The 21,453-nt window shown below is 34.1% G+C and overlaps 1 protein-coding gene across 1 annotated transcript; it reads right to left on the reverse strand.

The window, feature by feature from the left end:
- Positions 1-755: 755 nt before the first annotated feature.
- Positions 756-3,134, reverse strand: LOC130974200 (ethylene-responsive transcription factor RAP2-3-like). Its single transcript, XM_057898977.1, has 2 exons — positions 2,798-3,134; positions 756-1,673 (listed from the first exon to the last, which is right to left on the reverse strand). The coding sequence occupies exons 1-2, from the start codon at positions 2,997-2,999 to the stop codon at positions 1,051-1,053; spliced, it is 825 nt and encodes a 274-aa protein (XP_057754960.1). The 5' UTR covers positions 3,000-3,134; the 3' UTR covers positions 756-1,050.
- Between the last annotated feature and the right edge of the window lie 18,319 nt (positions 3,135-21,453).

A 21,453-nucleotide genomic window follows, 5' to 3' on the forward strand; every position in this document is an offset into this window, starting at 1 on the left:
TCAATCCTAAGAATATTCGCTTATAATGGTATAGAAATTATAATATAAGAACAATTTTTTTTAATTAACAACTACATAAAATAATGATAAACAGTCCTTACAGAAAAAATTTGATGTAGTCAGTGGGTCAGGTTCATGCACCAAGATCGGAATCACGAATTTAATCCAAATTTTTGCTAAATCGGCACACTAATCATATCATAATAATATATAGTTTAATTAAATATGCACGACCCGAATGCATATCCCCAAGTCCTACCAATACTTAATTCAATAAATGATCAAATTAATTTTTGAAAAATTATTTATTTTTTAATTTAGTTTTTAATTTTTTTAATTAAATTTATTTTTTAAAAATTTTAAATTAATTATATTACTCTTTTTATTATTATATTTGTTGATAATATTAAAATTTATTAATATGACACGTTAAATGACACTTCAATATATATTTAAAAATTTTAATTGACTATTAATATAATTAATTTATAAAATTAAATAAAATTAATTTAAATTAAAAAATTTCAATGATTTAAATTCTTCATACAATTAAATTTTTATTTCATCTAATTCATAAATTTATTATGTTAATAATTAATTAAAATTATTAAATATATTAAAGTATTATTTAATATGTTACATTAATAAATTTTAACATTATCAATAAATAAAAAATAAATTTAATTAAAAACAAAACTTTTAAAAATCAATTTAAAAACCATATAATCTTTCGAGAACTAATTCGATCATTCAGGTATACTTAATTCTCTTTTATTTATACACAATCATAATCATCACCATGTAATGTTTACACGCTACAATCCAAACGAAAATCATTTGACCGTCAGAACAAAAAAAAAAAAAGAGATAACGACACCAACAGAAAATCAACGAACACAATTTTCACATAGTTTTATACAATAATCTCCACTTTAAGAAGCTACGAAATACTACTACTAATAAATAAGCTTTAGTAAAATCCATGCAGCACTACTGGTGTTGCATTTTCCATCTGACCATTTTGCCCCAAAAATTTCCATTAATTTCTTATTACACCATGTAACGGTTGGGCATAACGACGTCGTCCAGCATCCACAGGTCCATATTGTTGTTGTTATCGTTGTAGTTGTTAACGTCGTTCCAAACGGCATCACCACCTATTTGCAACGGTTGCTCATTCTCCGATCCCAGAAACCATTCAAGATCCGAGATCTGCTGTGATAGGTCAGAATCCAATCCCTCTATGCTTCCATTGTCGCTGCCAGTTTGCATGGTAGAGATAAGTGGTGGCACAAGTGACTGAATTTCGACCTGAGACAGCATCTCATTGCCAAGACATTGCTTCTTGGCGAATGGAGGGGCTACGACGACCACGTTGTCCTCAGAAGCATCCGGAAAATTGAGCTTGGCTTTGTTGCCGCGGATGCGTCTGGCAGCGTCGTCGTAGGCTCTAGCGGCCTCTTCGGCAGTGTTGAACGTGCCGAGCCAGACACGGACTCCTTTGTGTGGGTCCCTTATCTCTGCAGCCCACTTGCCCCAGGGCCTCTGCCTGATTCCTCTGTAGACGTTCTTACGGACCCTCTGACGTGGATTGGGACCTTTCGTCTTCTTATCTTCTGCGCCACCACCAACAACCGTTTTTTCCTTTCCTAGTACCTTGTCACATGCTACCACTGCCACATGAACAAGACAATTAGTGCGTTATCATGAAGTGAATTGACACCTACCTCACATAACTAAACTACACAAAGCTTTGTAATTTTCTTTTGTTGTTATTTTGAAGAAAGTTACAAAATTTTCATCATCTCAAGTTTTTAATGTATATGTCGGTTGCTAGCACTATTTTCGTGCGTAATTAATGGCTACTATTTCTCATGAAAAGAAGGTGCGTTTGGCTTTGATTATAACATCAGTCTACAAACAACGTATAAGAATCAATTGAACTGATGTCTTTTTTATTCTTTGTAGAAAATTGAGATTTAGCTGTGTCTAAGTCTAACCATGTGTACATATATTTTATATTTTTTTAATTTCATAAAAGGTTGAAGAAAACTCCAGTTATATCACCTTTTCTTCCTTTTTTTTTAATTAAGATAAAGAAATAAATAAAATTCATACTTTTCAATCGTAGGAAAAAACGTGAAGAAAACGAATATGGGTTGTTAGAGAAGATTGTTAATCCAAAATACTCTACCAAAAATATCTTTTACAATATTTTTTATTTAAAAAATAATTTATTTATTTAATCACATTTTAAATAAAAATAATACTTTTATGATATATAAAAATTAAATTCTATAATTTACTATCCAATAATTAAATAAAATATCTTCACACACATTTAAAAGATCTTCGTTAGATTATCCAAATATATATATATATATATATACCAAATAGTTCACCAAACCCCAAAAAGCTGATAGACAAAAACAAGATGAAAATATATAGAGTTCTCACCATCATGCTGAATTATCCAGCAACCGGACAAGTTTTAATTTTGCGGTTTATCTAACTTCGCTTAATGTTAAAAAATATTTTAAAAAAATAAAAAATATTTCTTGAACTCATTCTAGCCCAAAAAGAAAAAATTTCACACGCGTACTAAAAGAAGGTATAAAACCAAGAGAATAATAATTATGAATCTCACGTGATTTTCTTAGTGTAATATTTGGTGTTCAAATAAAAATAATTTCAATAATTAAAGCCAAGAAAAGGTGATTGGCCCCATGAAGAAAGCTATATACGAATCAAAGGAACATATACGACGAAAAACTAGAGCATAGCATAAAAGCGATACCTTTGTTGTTGTTGTTGTTGTTATCTGGGATTTGAGGAATTGGTGGCTGATCCTTGTTGTTGGAGTTGTTGGCGGTGACCGTGGCGGCGTCAAAACCAAGGAAGTCGGAGAAAGGATCGAGCTCAGCCCATAAGTCCTGAGAAACCAATTTCCGGCCACGCTTGACACCAATGAAGTCTGAGATGATAGCACCTCCGCACATCTTTGATCTTTCAGAGAGAGAGAGAGAGAGAGAGAGAGATTGTTGTTAGAGAAGATAGGGAAGAAAAAGGGTGCACATAAATTGCTGTTCGTGCCTCGTGAGAAGCAAAACTAGTGTGAGAGATAAATGTGAGCAAGTGAGAGAAACACCTAAGTTATACTCAAGAGCATAGGCCTTGTGGGTCCCACCTTGAATCCAGAATCAAAGGCGTGTGTTTCATCATAGAGTGTCCAAAAAAAAGTGCTTCATCGTAGAGTAGTACAAACTACAAAATAGAAAGTACAAACAGGACCTTAAATTTGGGATAATTTGCCATAATAAATAAACCGGCATCCAATATTATCAGATTATACAAAATGCAAATAAGATATTAAAATATATTTTTTTCACAATTTATATAAATCGTGATAGAAGTTTTGCGGTTTACGAATATACGTAATTCATTATAAAAATGTCGCGAATTACGTTATAGAAAAAATAAGCATAATCTACAATAGATATGTCGCAGTTTATAGGTGAATGACGAGTGTGCATAAATTGCGACAGGAATCTAGCGGTTTATGCGTTAATGAGCAGTTTGCATAAACATAAAATAAAGTAAATATATGGTAAAAAAAACATACATAACACACACATAAGTCCATGGAAATAAACTAAGTGCCATCATATAATACAAAAGTATACGACAAATCTGACATACAAAGGTATCATTAATGAAAACATGAAATAAACAGTTGCGACTTCTGTCTATCCTCATCCTCCTCGTGAGAGTCATGTCCAAATGCACCTAGGAGATGCGACCCTGTACCATATCGTGCGGCCCGTCTCACTCTAGCTAGCATCTGGCGCTGTTGTGCTGGAGGATCGACAGGCATGCCCACGCCATATGCAGATGGAGGCGTCCCTCCCATACCCAACCAACTGTCATACGGACTGCTAGCAGTCTCATTTAGGTCTACATGAAACTGGAGCTGGTACCCCTTGAGAGTCAGACATATGGGGCTGGTACCGCTACATATCCTCCATATCTGGGCGATATCCCAGTGCAACGTCCATCTGGGACTGGGTCTCCGGCACCTGATCCTTTGGGGTATGGTGCTGAAAATGCGAAGGGTCGTCATCCCAGATAAGATCTGCAAAGTCGAAATAAAATTGTGAACTGCCGACCTTGTGGTCCATATCCATCGTGAAAGTCGGGCCCACCAGGTCATCATACATCTCTCTATGAATCTCATGGTATATATGAGAGCTCGAAACATGTGTAAGAGGAACCTCCTAGAACCCCGCCCCTGCCTACTTAGTGGGTCTATCACCAGGACCACCAGATGCGACCCCTGATGTACCACCCCGACGCTGAGGACGGCCACGCTAGACATGGTGATCGGCATGTCCGACTCCGTCGCCACCAGATCTGTCATCTTGAATCATGTCATCCAGCCATCGCCACTCCCGGTCTGTAGCCCGGGTACCAATGTGTCGTCGCTGCTCGACGCGCCTATTATCAGGCACGTCCGGCATCGAAACCCTAGAAGGCGCCTGTGACAACCCTCTCTGAACAACATCCTGACCGATCTCCTCGGCCCTAGTATCGGCAATAAAGGAATCCAGCCCTCTCCAAATAGGGTACGATCCTGTCATGCAGAGGCATGTTCTGCTGTCTCCCAACACTATAAATACACGTAGTCGGCTGGAGCATGTGACAAAAGAAACCAAACATTTAAAAAATTCAACACTAACTTAAAGTAATCTAACACAAAAAATACAATATTAAAATTTAAACAGGTAACATACAGATTCTATTTTTTAATCACAAAATTCAATGAAAGGCATAAACGATTCAAGACCTTAATATAAATTAATTAAATAATAAATTTTATGATTTAAAATAATAATTTAAATCTAAATTTAAATACCTGAATAACAATCATCGGAAAAATATTATACGAAATACATTAACTAAAAATAACCAAACTAACCTCTTTGTTTATGCTGCTAGCAACGTGTGTAACGCTGTTGAGCCTATAAAGACTGCGTGCCTCCGCCATAATCTCGACCCGATCTCAACTCAACCAACCCACACTTTTCTCTCTTTTCCTCTCTAGAAAACCTCTCCTTCTCTCTCTAAAAAACCTTATAACCACCAAAATGTAATCCGCGAGACCCCTAAAGCGTATTTATACTAACGCATAAACTGCTAGACTCCTGTCGCGGTTTATGCACACTCGTCATTCACACATAAATTGCGACACCCCTGTCGCAGATTGTACTTATTTTCCCTACAACGTAATCCGCAACACTTCTATAGCGAATTTATGTGTATTTATAAACCGCGAGACTCTTGTCGCGATTTTCATAGATTATAAAAAAAATGTATTTTAATATCCGTTTTATATTTTGTATAATCTAAAAATATTAGATGCGAATTTATTTATTATAGTAAATTGCTCTTAAATTTACGATGGAATTATGGTTAATAAAGTTTTTTTTTTGTTTGGGTTATTATTTGGTGTACTGCCCAAACTAGGACCTTGGGGTGAAATTTAAGAGAATATGGTGATGCGCTTTTTCTATATACAAGAAAATATTTTTTAACTAAATTTTAAATTGAGCTTTTGAATCTTTTATTGAGTTTTAAATTAGTCCTTAAACCATAATTTTTATTCATAATAATATTAAAAAATATAAATTTTTTAAAATTATGATCCATTTTATCTTAAAAGTATAGATTATATATGACACAAAAAATTTATAAAATCAAATTATTTTTACAAAAAATTGTAGATTGACAAAGTCAATGTTTCTGTAGATAAAAAATTAAATAATAAAATATTTAGTTATTATTTTTATATAAAAAATCTAATTTTTTATTAATAATTAATTTTAACACTTGTTATTTAAAATTTAAAACAATTTAAGACGTATATTTTTGTATTTAATTAAGTGTTAAGTCTGTTGCACAAATATAAATAATTATTTTTTATACTTATTATTTAAAAATAATATTTTTCTCTTTATGTATATAAAAATATAATTAGATATTAGCATAACAATTTATATTGATAGTTATAAAATTAACTCATTTTTTTAAACAATTGAATCTTGATTCTAAATTTTAATTATGATATTAGTATTTTCTCCAAATTATATTAATAAATATTTGAAAGAAGAGAAATAAAAATATAAATTAAAAAAATAAATGATAAAAATTTAAAACTAAATAAAAAATTAAAAAATATGTATATAATAATAATATTTTTTATTTAAATTATATTATTTTGTTAATTTTGTTTTCTATAAAATAAAAAAAGTAGAAAAAATAGAGAATGAGAGAAAAGAGAGAGAAAGATAAAGATGAAGAATGAGAGTGAGAGTTTGTTAATTTTGAAAGAATTTTTTTAATTGTAATAAAAAATATCAGATGATATATTTTGATTTGTCAAATTATTAATATAAAATATAAATTATATATAGAGTGAAAATGATAGAGAGAAATAGAAAATAGAGAGAGGTAGATGAGAGAATTTAGAAAAAGAGTTTATTAATTTTGTAGAAAAAATTTTCTCTTAGTTTTAATAAGAGAGTGTCATGTGACACATTTAGTTATTAAATTAAAAAGTAATATATAAAAAAATTAAAAAAAAGAAGAAGGAAGAAAGAAGAACTCTTTAATTTTAAAATAAAAGATTTGATTTTAATTATAATGAAAAGGAGAGGATTCTTTAAATATTGATATTTATAAATATTTAAAAAAAATAAATAAGTCTCTATAAAATTATAATAATTGATCTATAAGTCGTTATTTTAATAAGTTAGAAAACTAAAAAAATAAGAATTCTATTTAATATGACAATTTTTAAGAATTTATATTTTTAGTGTTTTAGTCTTAAATAATTTATTTAATATTTTCTTCAAAGATCTGAAAGTTAATGACAAAACTTATTTTAATGAGTTTCTTAATATTCTATTTTTTTTCTAACAACTTATAAGTTCACACACAATTTTTACTCTTAATAATAATAATAATAATAATAATAATAATAATAATAAATTTTAGTAATGTATTATTACCAGTGACAAGCGTTGCTAACTTTATTTAAAACAAAAAAAAAATATTTGTCACCAATTAACTTACTTCTAAAATTAAAATTAAAATTTCATTAATTTATTAAAATTAATTTATTGGCGCTAATTCTTCTCACCGCTATTGACATGCTCAGCCACGTCTCTTCTGATTACATTCCTAGATCTATTTTTGTTGTTGTTAAAATGCCCTAGATTTTTTTTTTTCGTTGTTCATTTTAGGGGCGTAGCAATGGGATAGAAATTGGAGGTGATAATTACGGATGTTGGTTCGGATGTAGTCACCACTATAATAAAAGTCGTAAAAAATCGTCAGATTTATTGTAAATTTATAAAAAAATTAATAATTAAAAATTATTATATAACATCTTTTAAATATATTAAATTATTTAATAATTTTTTATTATTAATTTTATATGAAAATCAATTACCTACTAATCTGTTTTGTTCATCAAAATATAATAAAAGGAGTATTAGAAAATTAGTAAAATTTGTAATATTTAGTTATTAATTAACTATCATCAATATTTTTAATAGTATAAAATAATATTTAATAATATAAATTAATTATTTTTCTTTTAATAATTAAGGGTTGTTTCAACAAAAATGTTGTCCCTAAACTTTCTCATATAAATATAATGATATATAGACAATTGCGCCAAAACCTCTTGTAGTATACAAGGTAAATTATCCCTTCTGATTTCTGACATAGAAGCATATTATTAGCCCAGCCCATTTTTAATATGGCGTTTAAGTTAGAGTTAATAAAACCAATAAATAAGTATTTAATTATTTATTATCAATATTCATGTTTTATGTGGTGAGTATTCTTTTGTTCAGATTACAACAATCTTAAAAGTTTAAAACAGATCACGTGTTTCCCCATTTTCTGTTCTCTCTTTGTTCCACTGCCGTCAAACAATATCCAGCCTCCAAATCGAGAAACGAAGGACCCATACTTGAATTTGCATTGTGTCTCTCCATGTTCTATTTCTCTACAGCCTGCTCTGCTGTAATTCTGAAATTTTGGTAACTAAAGCCATTTTCAACAAACATATTATTCTGTTTTCCTCGTTCTTCTCTCTGTCCTCTTCTCTTACACTATTGATTTCTGTTTTCACTACACTCTAGAGACCATTACAGAAATGTGCAAACTTGATTTTGTACTCTTTAATAGTTTAGATGTGCGAGTTTTGAATTACAATTTATTAGCTGATTGTCGAATAAAAAATATTACTTATTAGAGAACATAATTAATAAAAAAAATTAAAAAGGAAAAAGGAAAAAGAAAAAGTGTTCCTTCACTTCCTTCTATCTTTTCATATAATAAGAAAAAAAAAAGACGACAAATACGAAGAGATAACAGTGAGGTCCTTTCTGAAGTGAAATGAAATTGTGGGGAAACATAGAAAGGACAACACTCAATATGGTTGGCAACTTGCAAAACTGCAAAAGCAAAGTACGGCGGGTATAGGGTGATCGCATGCCGTATATACTTGGCAAGTACCAGTATGTATATACGTACATGTACATGTGAAAGTTCCATGTTGTTAATGTATCAAATCACCAAACAGCAAATATAGCCATATAATGTTAATCCTTGCTGATTATTCACAATTCAAATTGTTGAAAATGTACAACCCATGCAAGTTTACGCAAGGAAGGGCTTAGCTTGCAACCTGTTTTGGAAAATTCACTGGAGAAATATCTTCCATTTTTTATATCAATAAAAATATTTTTAAAATATTATAAAATACGAAAAAATATTTTTTTAAAAAAATTGACAAATAATTTTTGTATTTGACAAATTACTAATATATTTATTTAAAATTTTGTAAAAATATTTAGATAAATATTTAAAATATACATATAAAACTAGATAAAAATTCAATTTCTATATTTTTTTTCATTTTTTCTTGAACATTAACAAAAAACAAATCGCAAAACAAAAAAATATACTTAGCATAAAATTACAAAATTTTAAGAATAAAAATATCTTATTATTCTAATCATGTTTGTAAGAAACTGCATCAATATTGAGTTTCTAAAGTATTTTTTAAAAATATACACTATAAAAAATTTTGGTTAAAACGGTGATTTTTTTGGGTATTTACGGCGGTTTGAACCTCCATTATTACTAGGACTTTAGAAAGCGACATAATTCTGAGTGCCATTCTGGTTATTACGGCAATTTTTAGAAAACCGCCATAATTTTCTAGGTTAAAACGGTAGTTTTTCGATAAGTTAAAATAGCGGTTCAAACCGTCATTATTTTCAAATAAAACGACAGTTTTTGGTTGGTTAAAACGGCGGTTCAAACCGCCGTTATTTCTAGAGTAAAAATGACATTTTTGGTTGGTTAAAATGGCGTTTATGAACTGCCATTTTTACCTTGGCAGAGTGGCGTTTTTTGGTGGTTAAAATGGCATTTGAAATTGCCGTTTTTACCGGATTAAAATGATATTTTTGGTTCGTTAAAACGGCATTTTGAACCACCATTTTTACCCTGATAGTGGCATTTTTATTGGTTAAGATGGCATTTGAAATCACCGTTTTTACCGTGTTAAAATAGGGTTTCATGTTGTTTAAAGTGGCAGTTTACAAGCCGTCATTTTTACCGGGTAAAAGTGACATTTTTTATCATTTAGAAAGGTAGTTTTTGTAACACTTTACTACATAGAGTCTTATGCTTAAATCATAAAATTGAGGTAGCAAGGTATTACGACCTCTAAAAGTAAAATTATATATATAATATAGTTGAAAAAGTTTTATATCCAGGAGCTTTTGAAGAAAAGAGTAAAGTAAAGTCGTAAAGCTCACGTATACGAATAAACGTAAGGTATATATATATAGTCAAAAGATACAAATATTCAAACTCCCATATCAACTTACGAAGATAAGGTTGGCCGGAGAATATTTACATACATATATATATAAAATCCGAGTCCCAAAATACTCAAAAGAAATCCTAGTTCTCCATAAACCTCTATGAGGTACAAAAGTAAAATATATAAAAGGAGAAATCTAATCATATATATATATATATATATATATAGACACACACACATACACACACACACAAAAGCCCAAAGTCCCATCTTCGCTGTAGAGTAAGTCTAGACGCCTAGCGAGGTACTGCTTGACTTGCATCTAAAAACCACAAAATATGTATGGGGTGATAACCAGAGCTTGTCCACATGGTAACGATGCCCACATGACTAACATATAATGTCTCAGAATAGGCAGAGGCAATCCTAGAACTCCAACGCTCTTGATTATAAAACTTAAAGATTCAAAGGCGAAAGCCATAAACGGATGGTCCTCTAAGGTTTTTAAACTTAGCCAAACTCTAACTAAACCCCCTTTACAGAAATCCTTCTCCTTCCTTCCAAAATCCTCCATTAGAAATTTGGAGGCACAAGTGGGCCAGCTGAGTAAGAAAGTCATTGAAACTCCTCCCAGTATTCTCCCAAGTAATACAGAAGAGAATCCAAAAGGAGAGTGCAAGGCCATTGATGTGATCAACATGGCCGAATGCACAAGGGAGGAGGAGGACGAAAATCCTAGTGAGGAAGACCTCCTGGGACATCCCTCAAGCAAGAAGGAGTTTCCTATTAAGGATCTAAAGGAACCTGAGGCTCATATAGAGACCATAGAGATTCCATTGAATCTCCTTCTGCCATTCATGAGCTCTGAAGACTATTCTTCCTCTGAAGAGGATGAAGATGTGACTGGAGAGCAAGTTGCTCAATACTTAGGAGCTATCATGAAGCTGAATGCCAAGTTGTTTGGTAATGAAACTTGGAAAAGTGAACCCCCCTTGCTCATTAGTGAACTAGATACTTGGATTCAGAAAACTCTACCTCAAAAGAAACAAGATCCTGGCAAGTTCTTAATACCTTGCACCATAGGCACCATGAACTTTGCAAAAGCTCTGTGTGATCTGGGGTCAGGGATAAATCTTATGCCACTCTCTGTAATGGAGAAGCTGGGGATCATTGAGGTACAGCCTGCCTTGTTCTCATTACAATTGGCAGACAAGTCATTGAGACAAGCTTATGGGTTAGTAGAGGACGTGCTAGTAAATGTTGAAGGCCTTTACATCCCTGCTGATTTCATAATCTTAGACACTAGGAAGGAAGAGGATGAATGCATCATCCTTGGAAGACCTTTCCTAGCCACAGCAGAAGCTGTGATAGATGTCAACAGGGGTGAATTAGTCCTTCAATTGAATGGGGACTACCTTGTGTTTAAAGCACATGGCCATCCCTCTGTGACAAAAGAGAGTAAGCATGAAGAGCTTCTCTCAGTTCAGAGTCAAGAAGAGCCCCCACAGTCAAACTCTAAGTTTGGTGTTGGGAGGCCACAACCAAACTCTAAGTTTGGTGTGGACAACTATACAACATTGACCTGATCACCTTGTGGCTCTATGAGAGCCACTGTCAAGCTATTGACATTAAAGAAGCGCTTGTTGGGAGGCAACCCAATTTTATTTATCTAATTTTTATTTTATTGTTATTTTGTGTTTTATTAGGTACATGATCATGAGGAGTCACGAAAAAATCATAAAAATTAAAAACAGAATCAAAAACAGCAGAAGAAAAAAATTTTCACCCTGGAGGACGCACAGGCTGGCGTTCAACGCCAGTAAGATGCATCTGGCTGGCGTTCAATGCCAGAACAGAGCACCATTCTGGCGCTGAACGCCAGAAACAAGCAACATTCTGGCGCTAAACGCCAGGAATGTGCCCAGAGAAGAAAAACTGGCGCTGAACGCCAGTAACAAGCATGAAACTGGCGTTCAATGCCAGAAACATGCTTTACATGGGCGTTGAACGCCCAGAATGTGCACCAATGGGCGTTTAAACGCCAAAATGGTGTGCCAAGGCATTTTACATGCCTATTTGGTGCAGGGATGGAATTCCTTGACACCTCAGGACTTGTGGACCTCACAGGATCCCCACCTACCTCGCCTTCTCTCTCTCCATTCATGGTCATCCCTTCTGTTCTTCATTCACCACTCACTTCTATCCACTCTTCCCCACTCACCTTCAAAATTCAAAACTCTTTCCCACCCAAACCCACCCATATAACCGAATACACACATCCCTCCATCTCCTCCATCTCTTCTTCTTCTTCTTCATCTTTTCTTTCTTCTCTTGCTCGAGGGCGAGCAATTTTCTAAGTTTGGTGTGGTAAAAGCATAGCTTTTTGCCTTTCCATAACCATTAATGGCACCTAAGGCCAGAGATATTCAAAAAAAAAAAAAGAGAGAAGACAAAAGCTTCCACCTCTGAGTCTTGGGAGATGGAAAGACTCATATAAAGCCGTCATAGCTCAGTGGTAGAACATGTGGCTGCAGAGCAAGAGATCCCTGAGATACCTCAGGGGATAAATTGTCCTCCACACAAATATTGGAAGCAACTAAGGGTAGGAACACCAAAATTACTAGGAATCATTCAACAGAAGCAAGGAAGAGACATAGAGGAGCTCAAAGAGCACCATTGGACCTTCAAGAAGGCGCCACCCTCACTCAGGTAGATTCATTCCTTGTTCTTATTTTTTTTCTGCTTTTCGGTTTTTAATGTTGTGTTTATCTATGTTTTGTGTCTTTACTTCATGATCATTAGTATGTAGTAACTATGCCTTAAAGCTATGAATAAATTCCATTAATCCTTCACCTCTCTTAAATGAAAAATATTTTAATTCAAAAGAACAAGAAGTACATGAATTTCGAATTTATTCTTGAATTTAATTTAATTATATTGATGTGGTGACAATACTTTTTGTTTTCTGAATGAATGCTTGAACAGTGCATATGTCTTTTGATCTTGTTGTTTATGAATGTTAAAATTGTTGGCTCTTGAAAGAATGATGAACAAAGAGAAATGTTATTGATGATCTGAAAAATCATGAAATTGAAGCAGTGAAAAAGAAGAAGCTTGCGAAAAAAAATATTGGCGAAAAAAAAATAGCAAAGAAAAAGAAGAAGCAAGCAGAAAAAGCCAATAGCCCTTAAAACCAAAAGGCAAGGGTAAAAAGGATCCAAGGCCTTGAGCATCAATGGATAGGAGGGCCCAAGGAAATAAAATCCAGGCCTAAGCGGCTAAACCAAGCTGTCCCTAACCATGTGCTTGTGTCATGCAGGTCCAAGTGAAAAGCTTGAGACTGAGTGGTTAAAGTCGTGATCCAAAGCAAAAGAGTGTGCTTAAGAGCTCTGGACACCACTAACTGGGGACTCTAGCAAAGTTGAGTCACAATCTGAAAAGGTTCACCCAGTTATGTGTCTGTGGCATTTATGTATCCGGTGGTAATACTGGAAAACAAAGTGCTTAGGGCCACGGCCAAGACTCATAAGTAGCTGTGTTCAAGAATCAACATGCTTAACTAGGAAAGTCAATAACATCATCCGAAATTCTAAGTTCCTAGAGAAGCCAATCATTCAGAACTTCAAAGGAAAAAGTGAGATGCCAAAACTGTTCAGAAGCAAAAAGCTACAAGTCCCGCTCATCTAATTATAATTAATATTCATTGATATTCTGGAATTTATAGTATATTCTCTTCTTTTTATCCTATTTGATTTTCAGTTGCTTGGGGACAAGCAACAATTTAAGTTTGGTGTTGTGATGAGCGGATAATTTATACGCTTTTTGGCATTGTTTTTAGGTAGTTTTTAGTAAGATCAAGCTACTTTTAGGGATGTTTTCATTAGTTTTTATGTTAAATTCACATTTCTGGACTTTACTATGAGTTTGTGTGTTTTTCTGTGATTTTAGGTAATTTCTGGCTGAAATTGAGGGACTTGAGCAAAACTCTGAAAAAGGCTGACAAAAAGGACTGCTGATGCTGTTGGAATCTGACCTCCCTGCACTCAAAATGGATTTTCTTGAGCTACAGAACTCCAATCGGCACTCTCTCAACGGCGTTGGAAAGTAGACATCCAGGGCTTTCCAGCAATATATAATAGTTCATACTTTATTCGGAAATTGACGACGTAACTTGGCGTTGAACGCCAAGTACATGCTGCTGTCTGGAGTTAAACGCCAGAAAAACGTTATGATCCGGAGTTGAACGCCCAAAACACGTCATAACTCGGAGTTCAACTCCAAGAGAAGCCTCAGCTCGTGGATTGATCAAGCTCAGCCCAAGCATACACCAAGTGGGCCCCGGAAGTGGATTTATGCATCAATTACTTACTCATGTAAACCCTAGGAGCTAGTTTATTATAAATAGAACATTTAACTATTGTGTTAGACATCTTTTGATCACTTTAGATCTGAAGAACATCTTGGGACGCATAGTTCTCAGACCATGGGGGCTGGCCATTCGGCCATGCCTGAACCTTTTACTTATGTATTTTCAACGGTGGAGTTTCTGCACACCATAGATTAAGGGTGTGGAGCTCTGCTGTACCTCAAGTATTAATGCAATTCTATCTTCTTCCATTCAATTCAACTTGTTCTTATTCCAAGATATACGTTGCACTTAACTTTGATGAATGTGATGATCCGTGACACTCATCATCATTCTCACTTATGAACACGCGTGACTGACAACCACTTCCGTTCTACCTTAGGCCGGGCGCATATCTCTTAGATTCCCCAACAGAATCTTCGTGGTATAAGCTAGATAGATGGCGGCATTCATGAGGATCCGGAAAGTCTCACCTTGTCTGTGGTATTCCGAGTAGGATCCTGGGAATCCGGAAAGTCTAACCTTGTCTGTGGTATTCCGAGTAGGATTCCGGTAATGAATGACTGAGACGTGCTTCAAACTTGCAAGTGCTGGGCGTTAGTGACAGACGCAAAAGAATCAAGGGATTCTATTCCAGTAGGAGCGGGAACCAACCAGTGATTAGCCGTGCTGTGACAGAGCGCGTGAGCGTAGTTTTCACTGCGAGGATGGGATGTAGCCTTCGGCCAGTGTGATGCCTCCAGACGATTAGCCATGCGAGTGACAGCCGCAGAGGACCATTTTCCCGAGAGAATTAAAAGTAGCCATCGTCGAACGGTGAACCCCTATACACAGCTTGCCATGGAAAGGAGTAAGAAGGATTGAGTTGAAGCAATAGGAAAGTAGGCGTTCCTGAGCCATACAGTATCTCCATTCGCTTATCTGAAATTCCCACCAATGAATCTGCATAAGTATCCTATCCCTTTTATTATTTCTTCTTTTTATTATTAATTTTCGAAATCATAAACCAATTTAATCTGTCTAACTGAGATTTACAAGGTGACCATAGCTTGCTTCATACCAACAATCTCTGTGGGATCGACCCTTACTCGCGTAAGGTTTATTACTTGGACGACCCAGTACACTTGCTGGTTAGTTGAACGGAGTTGTGTCCACTCATGCCAATTTCAAATTCCATAAAAGTACAAGGAGTACAACTTAAATAATATGGATCACAATTTCGTCCACCAGTGTTGCAAGTCCAAAAAACTGCCCTTGAATGGACCCTCAATGATCTTAAGGGAATAAACCCCACTATGTTCATGCACAAAATCTTACTTGAAGGAGGCTCAATCCAGTGATGAAGGACGTGGTTCAAAAGGAAGTAATAAACTTATGGGGGGGGGTGGGGATTATCTATCCAATCTTCGATAGCTCTTGGATAAGTCCAGTGCAAGTTGTTCCCAAGAAAGGAGGAGTCACAGTGGTCACTAATAAAAAGAATGAGCTCATTCCCACAAGAACCGTCACCAGATGTAGAATGTGCATTGACTATAGGTGACTCAATACAGCTACAAGGAAGGATCACTTTTTCCTTGCCATTTATTGATCAAATGCTTGAGAGGTTGGCTGCGCATGCTTTCTATTGTTTCTTAGATGGCTATTCGGGGTACAACCAAATTACAATGGACCCTATGGATCAAGAGAAGATGGCTTTCACCTATCCATTTGGTGTCTTTGCTTATCGCCGCATTCCTTTTGGGTTACACAATGCCCTGCCACTTTTTAAAGGTGTATGCTTTCCATTTTCTCTGATATGGTTGAAAAGCTTATTGAAGTTTTCATGGATGATTTTTCTATTTTTGTGATTCTCTTGATGCTTGCTTAAAATATCTAGCTTTAGTTTTGAGGAAGTGCCAAGAAACAAACTTTATTTTGAATTGAAAAAATGTTATTTTATGGTTACTGAAGGCATTGTTCTTGCACACCGAATCTCAAGCAAAGTAATAGAAGTTGACAAAGTTAAGGTAGAAGTAATTGAGAAATTACCATCTCCAGTGAGTGTGAAAGCAATAAGGAGTTTTCGAGGCATGCTAGTTTTTATAGAACATTCATTAAGGATTATTTTTAAAATTGCTAGACCATTGAGCAATTTTTTAGTCACTGATGTTCCTTTTCTTTTTAATAATGAATACTTGCATGATTTTGAAACCCTTAAAGTCAAACTTGTCTCTGCACCAATTATAGCACCACCGAACCAGACTTTACCTTTAAAGACAAGACAAGGCATCGCATGTTATCTACTATGCAAGCCGTGTCTCGAATGATGCACAAAAGAATTATACAATAACTGAGAAAAAACTTCTAGTAATGGTTTTTGCTTTTGACAAGTTTATATCTTATTTAATTGGTTTAAAAATAATTTCTTACACTGATCACTCTGCTCTTAAGTACTTTTTGTCCAAACAGGATACCAAGCCAAGGTTCACAAGATGGATGCTCCTCCTTCAAGAGTTTGATATTAAAATCCGGGATAAGAAGGGTACAAAGAACAAAGTTGCTTATCACTTGTCAAGGATTGAATGTGAAAACATGCAAGCAACCCTCTTGTTTATTAATGAAGGCTTTCTAGATGAACAAATTTTTGCTATACAAATACTACCATGGTTTGCTGATTTGTCCAATTACAAAATAATAGGAATCATTCCTAAGGAGTTTACTTAGCACCATAGAGGGAAATTGATCAATGATACTCACTACTTTCTATGGGATGAACCTTACTTGTTCAAGAGATATTCGAATGAAATCATTCGAAGATGCATTCCTAAAGAGGAGATTTAAGGAGTCTTGTGGCACTACCATAGTTTTGAATATGGTGGCCACTTTAGTGGAGAAAGGACAGTAGCCAAAGTCACCCAAAGTGCCTTTTATTGGCCAATACTCTTCAAAAAAGCTAGAGCTTTTGTTGATAAATGTGCTCAATGCCAAAGAACTGAGAATTTGTCCAAGAGACATAAAATGCCACAAAATTTCATTTTAGAAGTAGAGCTTTTTGATGTATGGGAGATAGATTTCATGGGACCCTTCTCATCCTCTTACTCCAATACTTATATTCTGGGAGGTAGTGGCCTTGCCCACCAATGATGTCAAGATGGTCATTAACTTCTTTAAAAAAAATATTTTTTGTAGGTTTGGTGTTCCAAGGATATTAATCAGTGATAGCAGAAGCCACTTTTGCAACAAACAGCTAGACACTCTTCTCCAAAAGTATGGAGTCAAGCACAAGATGGTCACCCCCTACCACCCTCAGACTAGTGGACAAGTGGAGGTTTCTAATAGAGAAATCAAGAGGATTTCGGAGAAATAGTGGGTGCATCAAGGAAAGACTGGGTGAAAAAGATAGATGATGCCCTCTAGAATTATAGGACCACCTTTAAAACTCCCATTGGTATGTCTCCGTATCAACTTGTCTATGAAAAGCTTGTCACTTGCCAGTGGAGATAGAACATAGAGCATACTGGACTGCAAAATTTCTCAATTTTGATGCCAAAGATGTGGGAGAAAAGAGACTGCTCCAACTCAATGAACTTGATGAATTTAGAGCTACTGCATATGACAATGCTAAACTATACAAGGAGAGGACCAAGAAGTGGCATGACAAAAGGATTCTACCAAGAACTTTTGAACCTGGCTAAAGAGTACTTCCCTTCAACTCAAGACTCAAACTTTTTCTAGGAAAGTTGAAACCAAGATGGTTTGGGTCCTTCACTGTCACTAAGGCCTCTCCTTATGGCTATATTGAAGTCATGGAGGAGGATTCTCTGAGAAATTTCATTGTGAATGGTCAGAGATTGAAGCATTATCTTGGATGCGACATCAATTTGTTAGAAATCCGTTCAAATTTTGACCTAAAGGACTACCCATCAAGCTAGTGACGTTAAAGAAGCGCTTGTTGGGAGGCAACCCAATTATTAGTATTCTTTGAATTCTTGTTTTTATTAGCTTTTCATTAGTTTTTCTTTCACTTATGATTCAAGTAAGAAATTTGAAATAAAGATATAAAAGACCACACTCCCTGGAGCACACACATGCACCATGCGTCTAACGCAAGGGGCTACGTCAACGCACCCCTATCAAAACCAAGTTTGGTGTGTGCTCTAGCCATGCGTCTAACACAAGGCATGTTTTGTCCAATGTAGCCTACGCAAACCCAAATGGCCCTTAGGCTGCGTTTGTTTATTGTCTTTCAAATACATGGACACAGACACAAATACACAAAGAGATATATACACAAAGATACACAAATTTTTTATTGTGTTTGGTGATATTGAACAAGACACACAATATAAACAAAATATCAATTTTACCCTTATATTATCACCAATGGAATAAGGACAAGAGTAAATTACTAAGGATAAAAGAGTAAATATTTGTGTCTCATCAATGTGTCTCCGTGTCTCATCTTTTTTGAAGGACACCAAATACATGTATTTTATGTATGTTTGTGTGTCACCGTGTCCTTCGAAAATCTGTGTCTTAGCAAACAAACGATGGACATGTACCACCGTATCTATGTATTAGTGTCTGTGTCTCATCAAACAAACGCAGCATTATTGTTGAGCCATGGGTATAACGCAAGGCTTGCTGTGTTCAACGCACTATACCAAACACAAGTTGCTGTGTCTAATGCACGTGGAGTTATGTCCAACGTACTCCCCCCCCATTTTCACTTTACACATTTTTTGTTTCAATACATGCATGATTTCATAGTATTTGGTTTTCATATTTTTTTTCTCCTTACTTTTTGTTTGAATTTTGAAGGTGAAGCTCGTGACCCCCTAGGGAACCTCCAAGATGTCTGTGTTAAAATATCCAAGTTTTGGTTTAAATGTTATGATGAATAATACTTAAAAAGCATTTATTGATCGATGTTACTTTTCATCACAGAGTTCACGCCCTGGAATGATTCCGTCGTAGTGAATGACATTGTTGCTGGTCTAAAAAGATTCAAAGATGATTATGTGAAGCCATTTTCTTCTGGTTTGGATGTAGCTAAGACTCAGGTTTGTTTTTAGATAGAAATAATTTGATTCTTTTTCTCGTTAATGTAGGAATAATACAAGTAACTCAGCAAGGTAGTGAACTTAAATCTAACGCCATTGACATGAATACATGATTTTATTGCATTGATCTTGATTAGAATGAAAGTAGAGGACAACAACCTGCTCCTTTGGCTCATCAAATGAGTTTGCCAAATACTTCAGCTAAAATGGCATTGTTTGGAATCCATCAAATGGATTTGTCTCTATTTTGATTCATTGCTGCAGTTGGTAGAATACCAGTTCTTGCTAATACACTGGGTACCTTGACTTGCAAGTCATATTTGTGCTTTGGTTTTCTTGTTGCCAAATGTAAGCCATTGATAACTATGTGGAATCTTCATTTTCTTCGATATTATGACTAAATATGTTACAAATTTTTCATGCCTTTTTTTTAATAGTAGTAGTATAGTTAAACGCATTGTCTTTTCTTGGTTTCTATACAGAAGATTATTAGTTTTTGATTTGCATTGGAGCCTTGTTTGGTTTTTTCTTCTTTTAAATATTCTATTCATTGTTGCATTAATTTACTTGAATCGTGAGTTATATGTCCTTTGATTTTCAGTCAGTAATTTAGTAAAAACATTATTAATAAACATATAACTTTACATGGTTATGGTTGCTAGTATTGTGAATAAAAATGAAAATAATAATGACATAACTTTTAAGTTATTATTTTAGGGTATGATTTAGGAGAGAAAAAGTAATTCCTGCATGGTGTGATAAAATTATCTATCATGACACTCGATCAAGTACACAAGCTGAATGCAATTTAGACTGCCATATTGTTTTATCGTCTTGATTGTTTTTCATTGTTTGATTTTCGTCTTAGCTACATCATTTTACCATTTGATCTATTAACAGCTGTGATGCTATAATGGATGTGACTGATAGTGATCACAAACAAATTCGGTGTAAAATCAATGTGAGAATTTCTCATGTTGGAAGATCAACAAGGAGAAAGGAATTTGGAGATATTATGACATCAAATTCAAATTTTAGATCTATGCTTGAAGAATTATGTCATGTTCCAGAAACCATTATCACGCTAGACAAAATAACCCTTCAAATCCTAGATTCTTTCATGTGAAGAATAAAAAAAATAATGGCACACATTGATACATAATCTCCAAAGCACAAACTATTATTTTGATTTTTGAATTCATTTACTAAGAAATGCCTTTTTCTGTCTTGAAGGAGTTGATTACTTATCAGCTGCTATTTATGATCATTTAGTGCTATTTTGGTCTTGATTTTCTAGAAAGCAGGGTAAAAAATCATTTCTATATATATTTTTAATGAATATTTTACTCATCATTAGTTATAATAAGCAGTGGCTAGTAAAGTAGAATAATGAAATATATAACATAAAATTGAAACAAAAATGGTGCAAGACATTATTATTGTGGAATGATTAAAGCTAGATAATATGGCAGCAGGAGTATATTCACTGAGATGCTTGCCTCTTAGGTTGGTTGGCTCTAAGGAATCACCAATACATTGCATTAAGTTTGATTCAAAAGCACATTTTTGTGTAATTTCTAATTATTTTTTTGAGAAGGCTATTCAGCACAACTCTCATGCAATAAAGTATCACCATTTCATTTAATGCTGCTAATCTTTTATCATATGTCACAAGTGTAGATATGGAAATAAAAAATTCTTTAGAAATTTCAGGTCCTTCAAATCAAGAAGAAAGAAGAGGAATGGTTTTACCATTTCAGCCTTTATCACTTGCATTCAATCATGTTAGCTACGATGTAGATATGCCTGCTGTAAAGGACTACTTCTAAGTGTGCAGAAAATATTACAATATTAAACATGCATATAATATATTGAATATTTGCGTATAGTATTGGATAGAATCTAAGAAGTAAATAAATGGATCTTAGATACGGCTAATTTGTTTTGAATTTTACTAATTTAATACTAATTTTTATTGATTAATTTTTTTATATGATATTCACAAATTTTTGTCAATATTTTTTATTGTTTTTAGAGGGCATTTACATGTAGAAGTACATACCAGGATTGTTTTTTAAAAAATATGATAAAGATATAGCCACATTTTAAAAGCGTAGCCATATCTTCCTCTATTGGCA

Source organism: Arachis stenosperma, chromosome 4 (genome assembly GCF_014773155.1).
Source record: "Arachis stenosperma cultivar V10309 chromosome 4, arast.V10309.gnm1.PFL2, whole genome shotgun sequence".
Taxonomy (NCBI): domain Eukaryota; kingdom Viridiplantae; phylum Streptophyta; class Magnoliopsida; order Fabales; family Fabaceae; genus Arachis; species Arachis stenosperma.

Bases quoted from the DNA above. Each gene is read 5' to 3' on its own strand.
- LOC130974200 (XM_057898977.1), bottom strand. From the start codon at position 2,999: ATGTGCGGAGGTGCTATCATCTCAGACTTCATTGGTGTCAAGCGTGGC. The intron at 1,674-2,797 runs GTATCGCTTTTA...TTCATGTGGCAG, and splicing joins CAACAACAACAACAACAAAG to TGGTAGCATGTGACAAGGTA.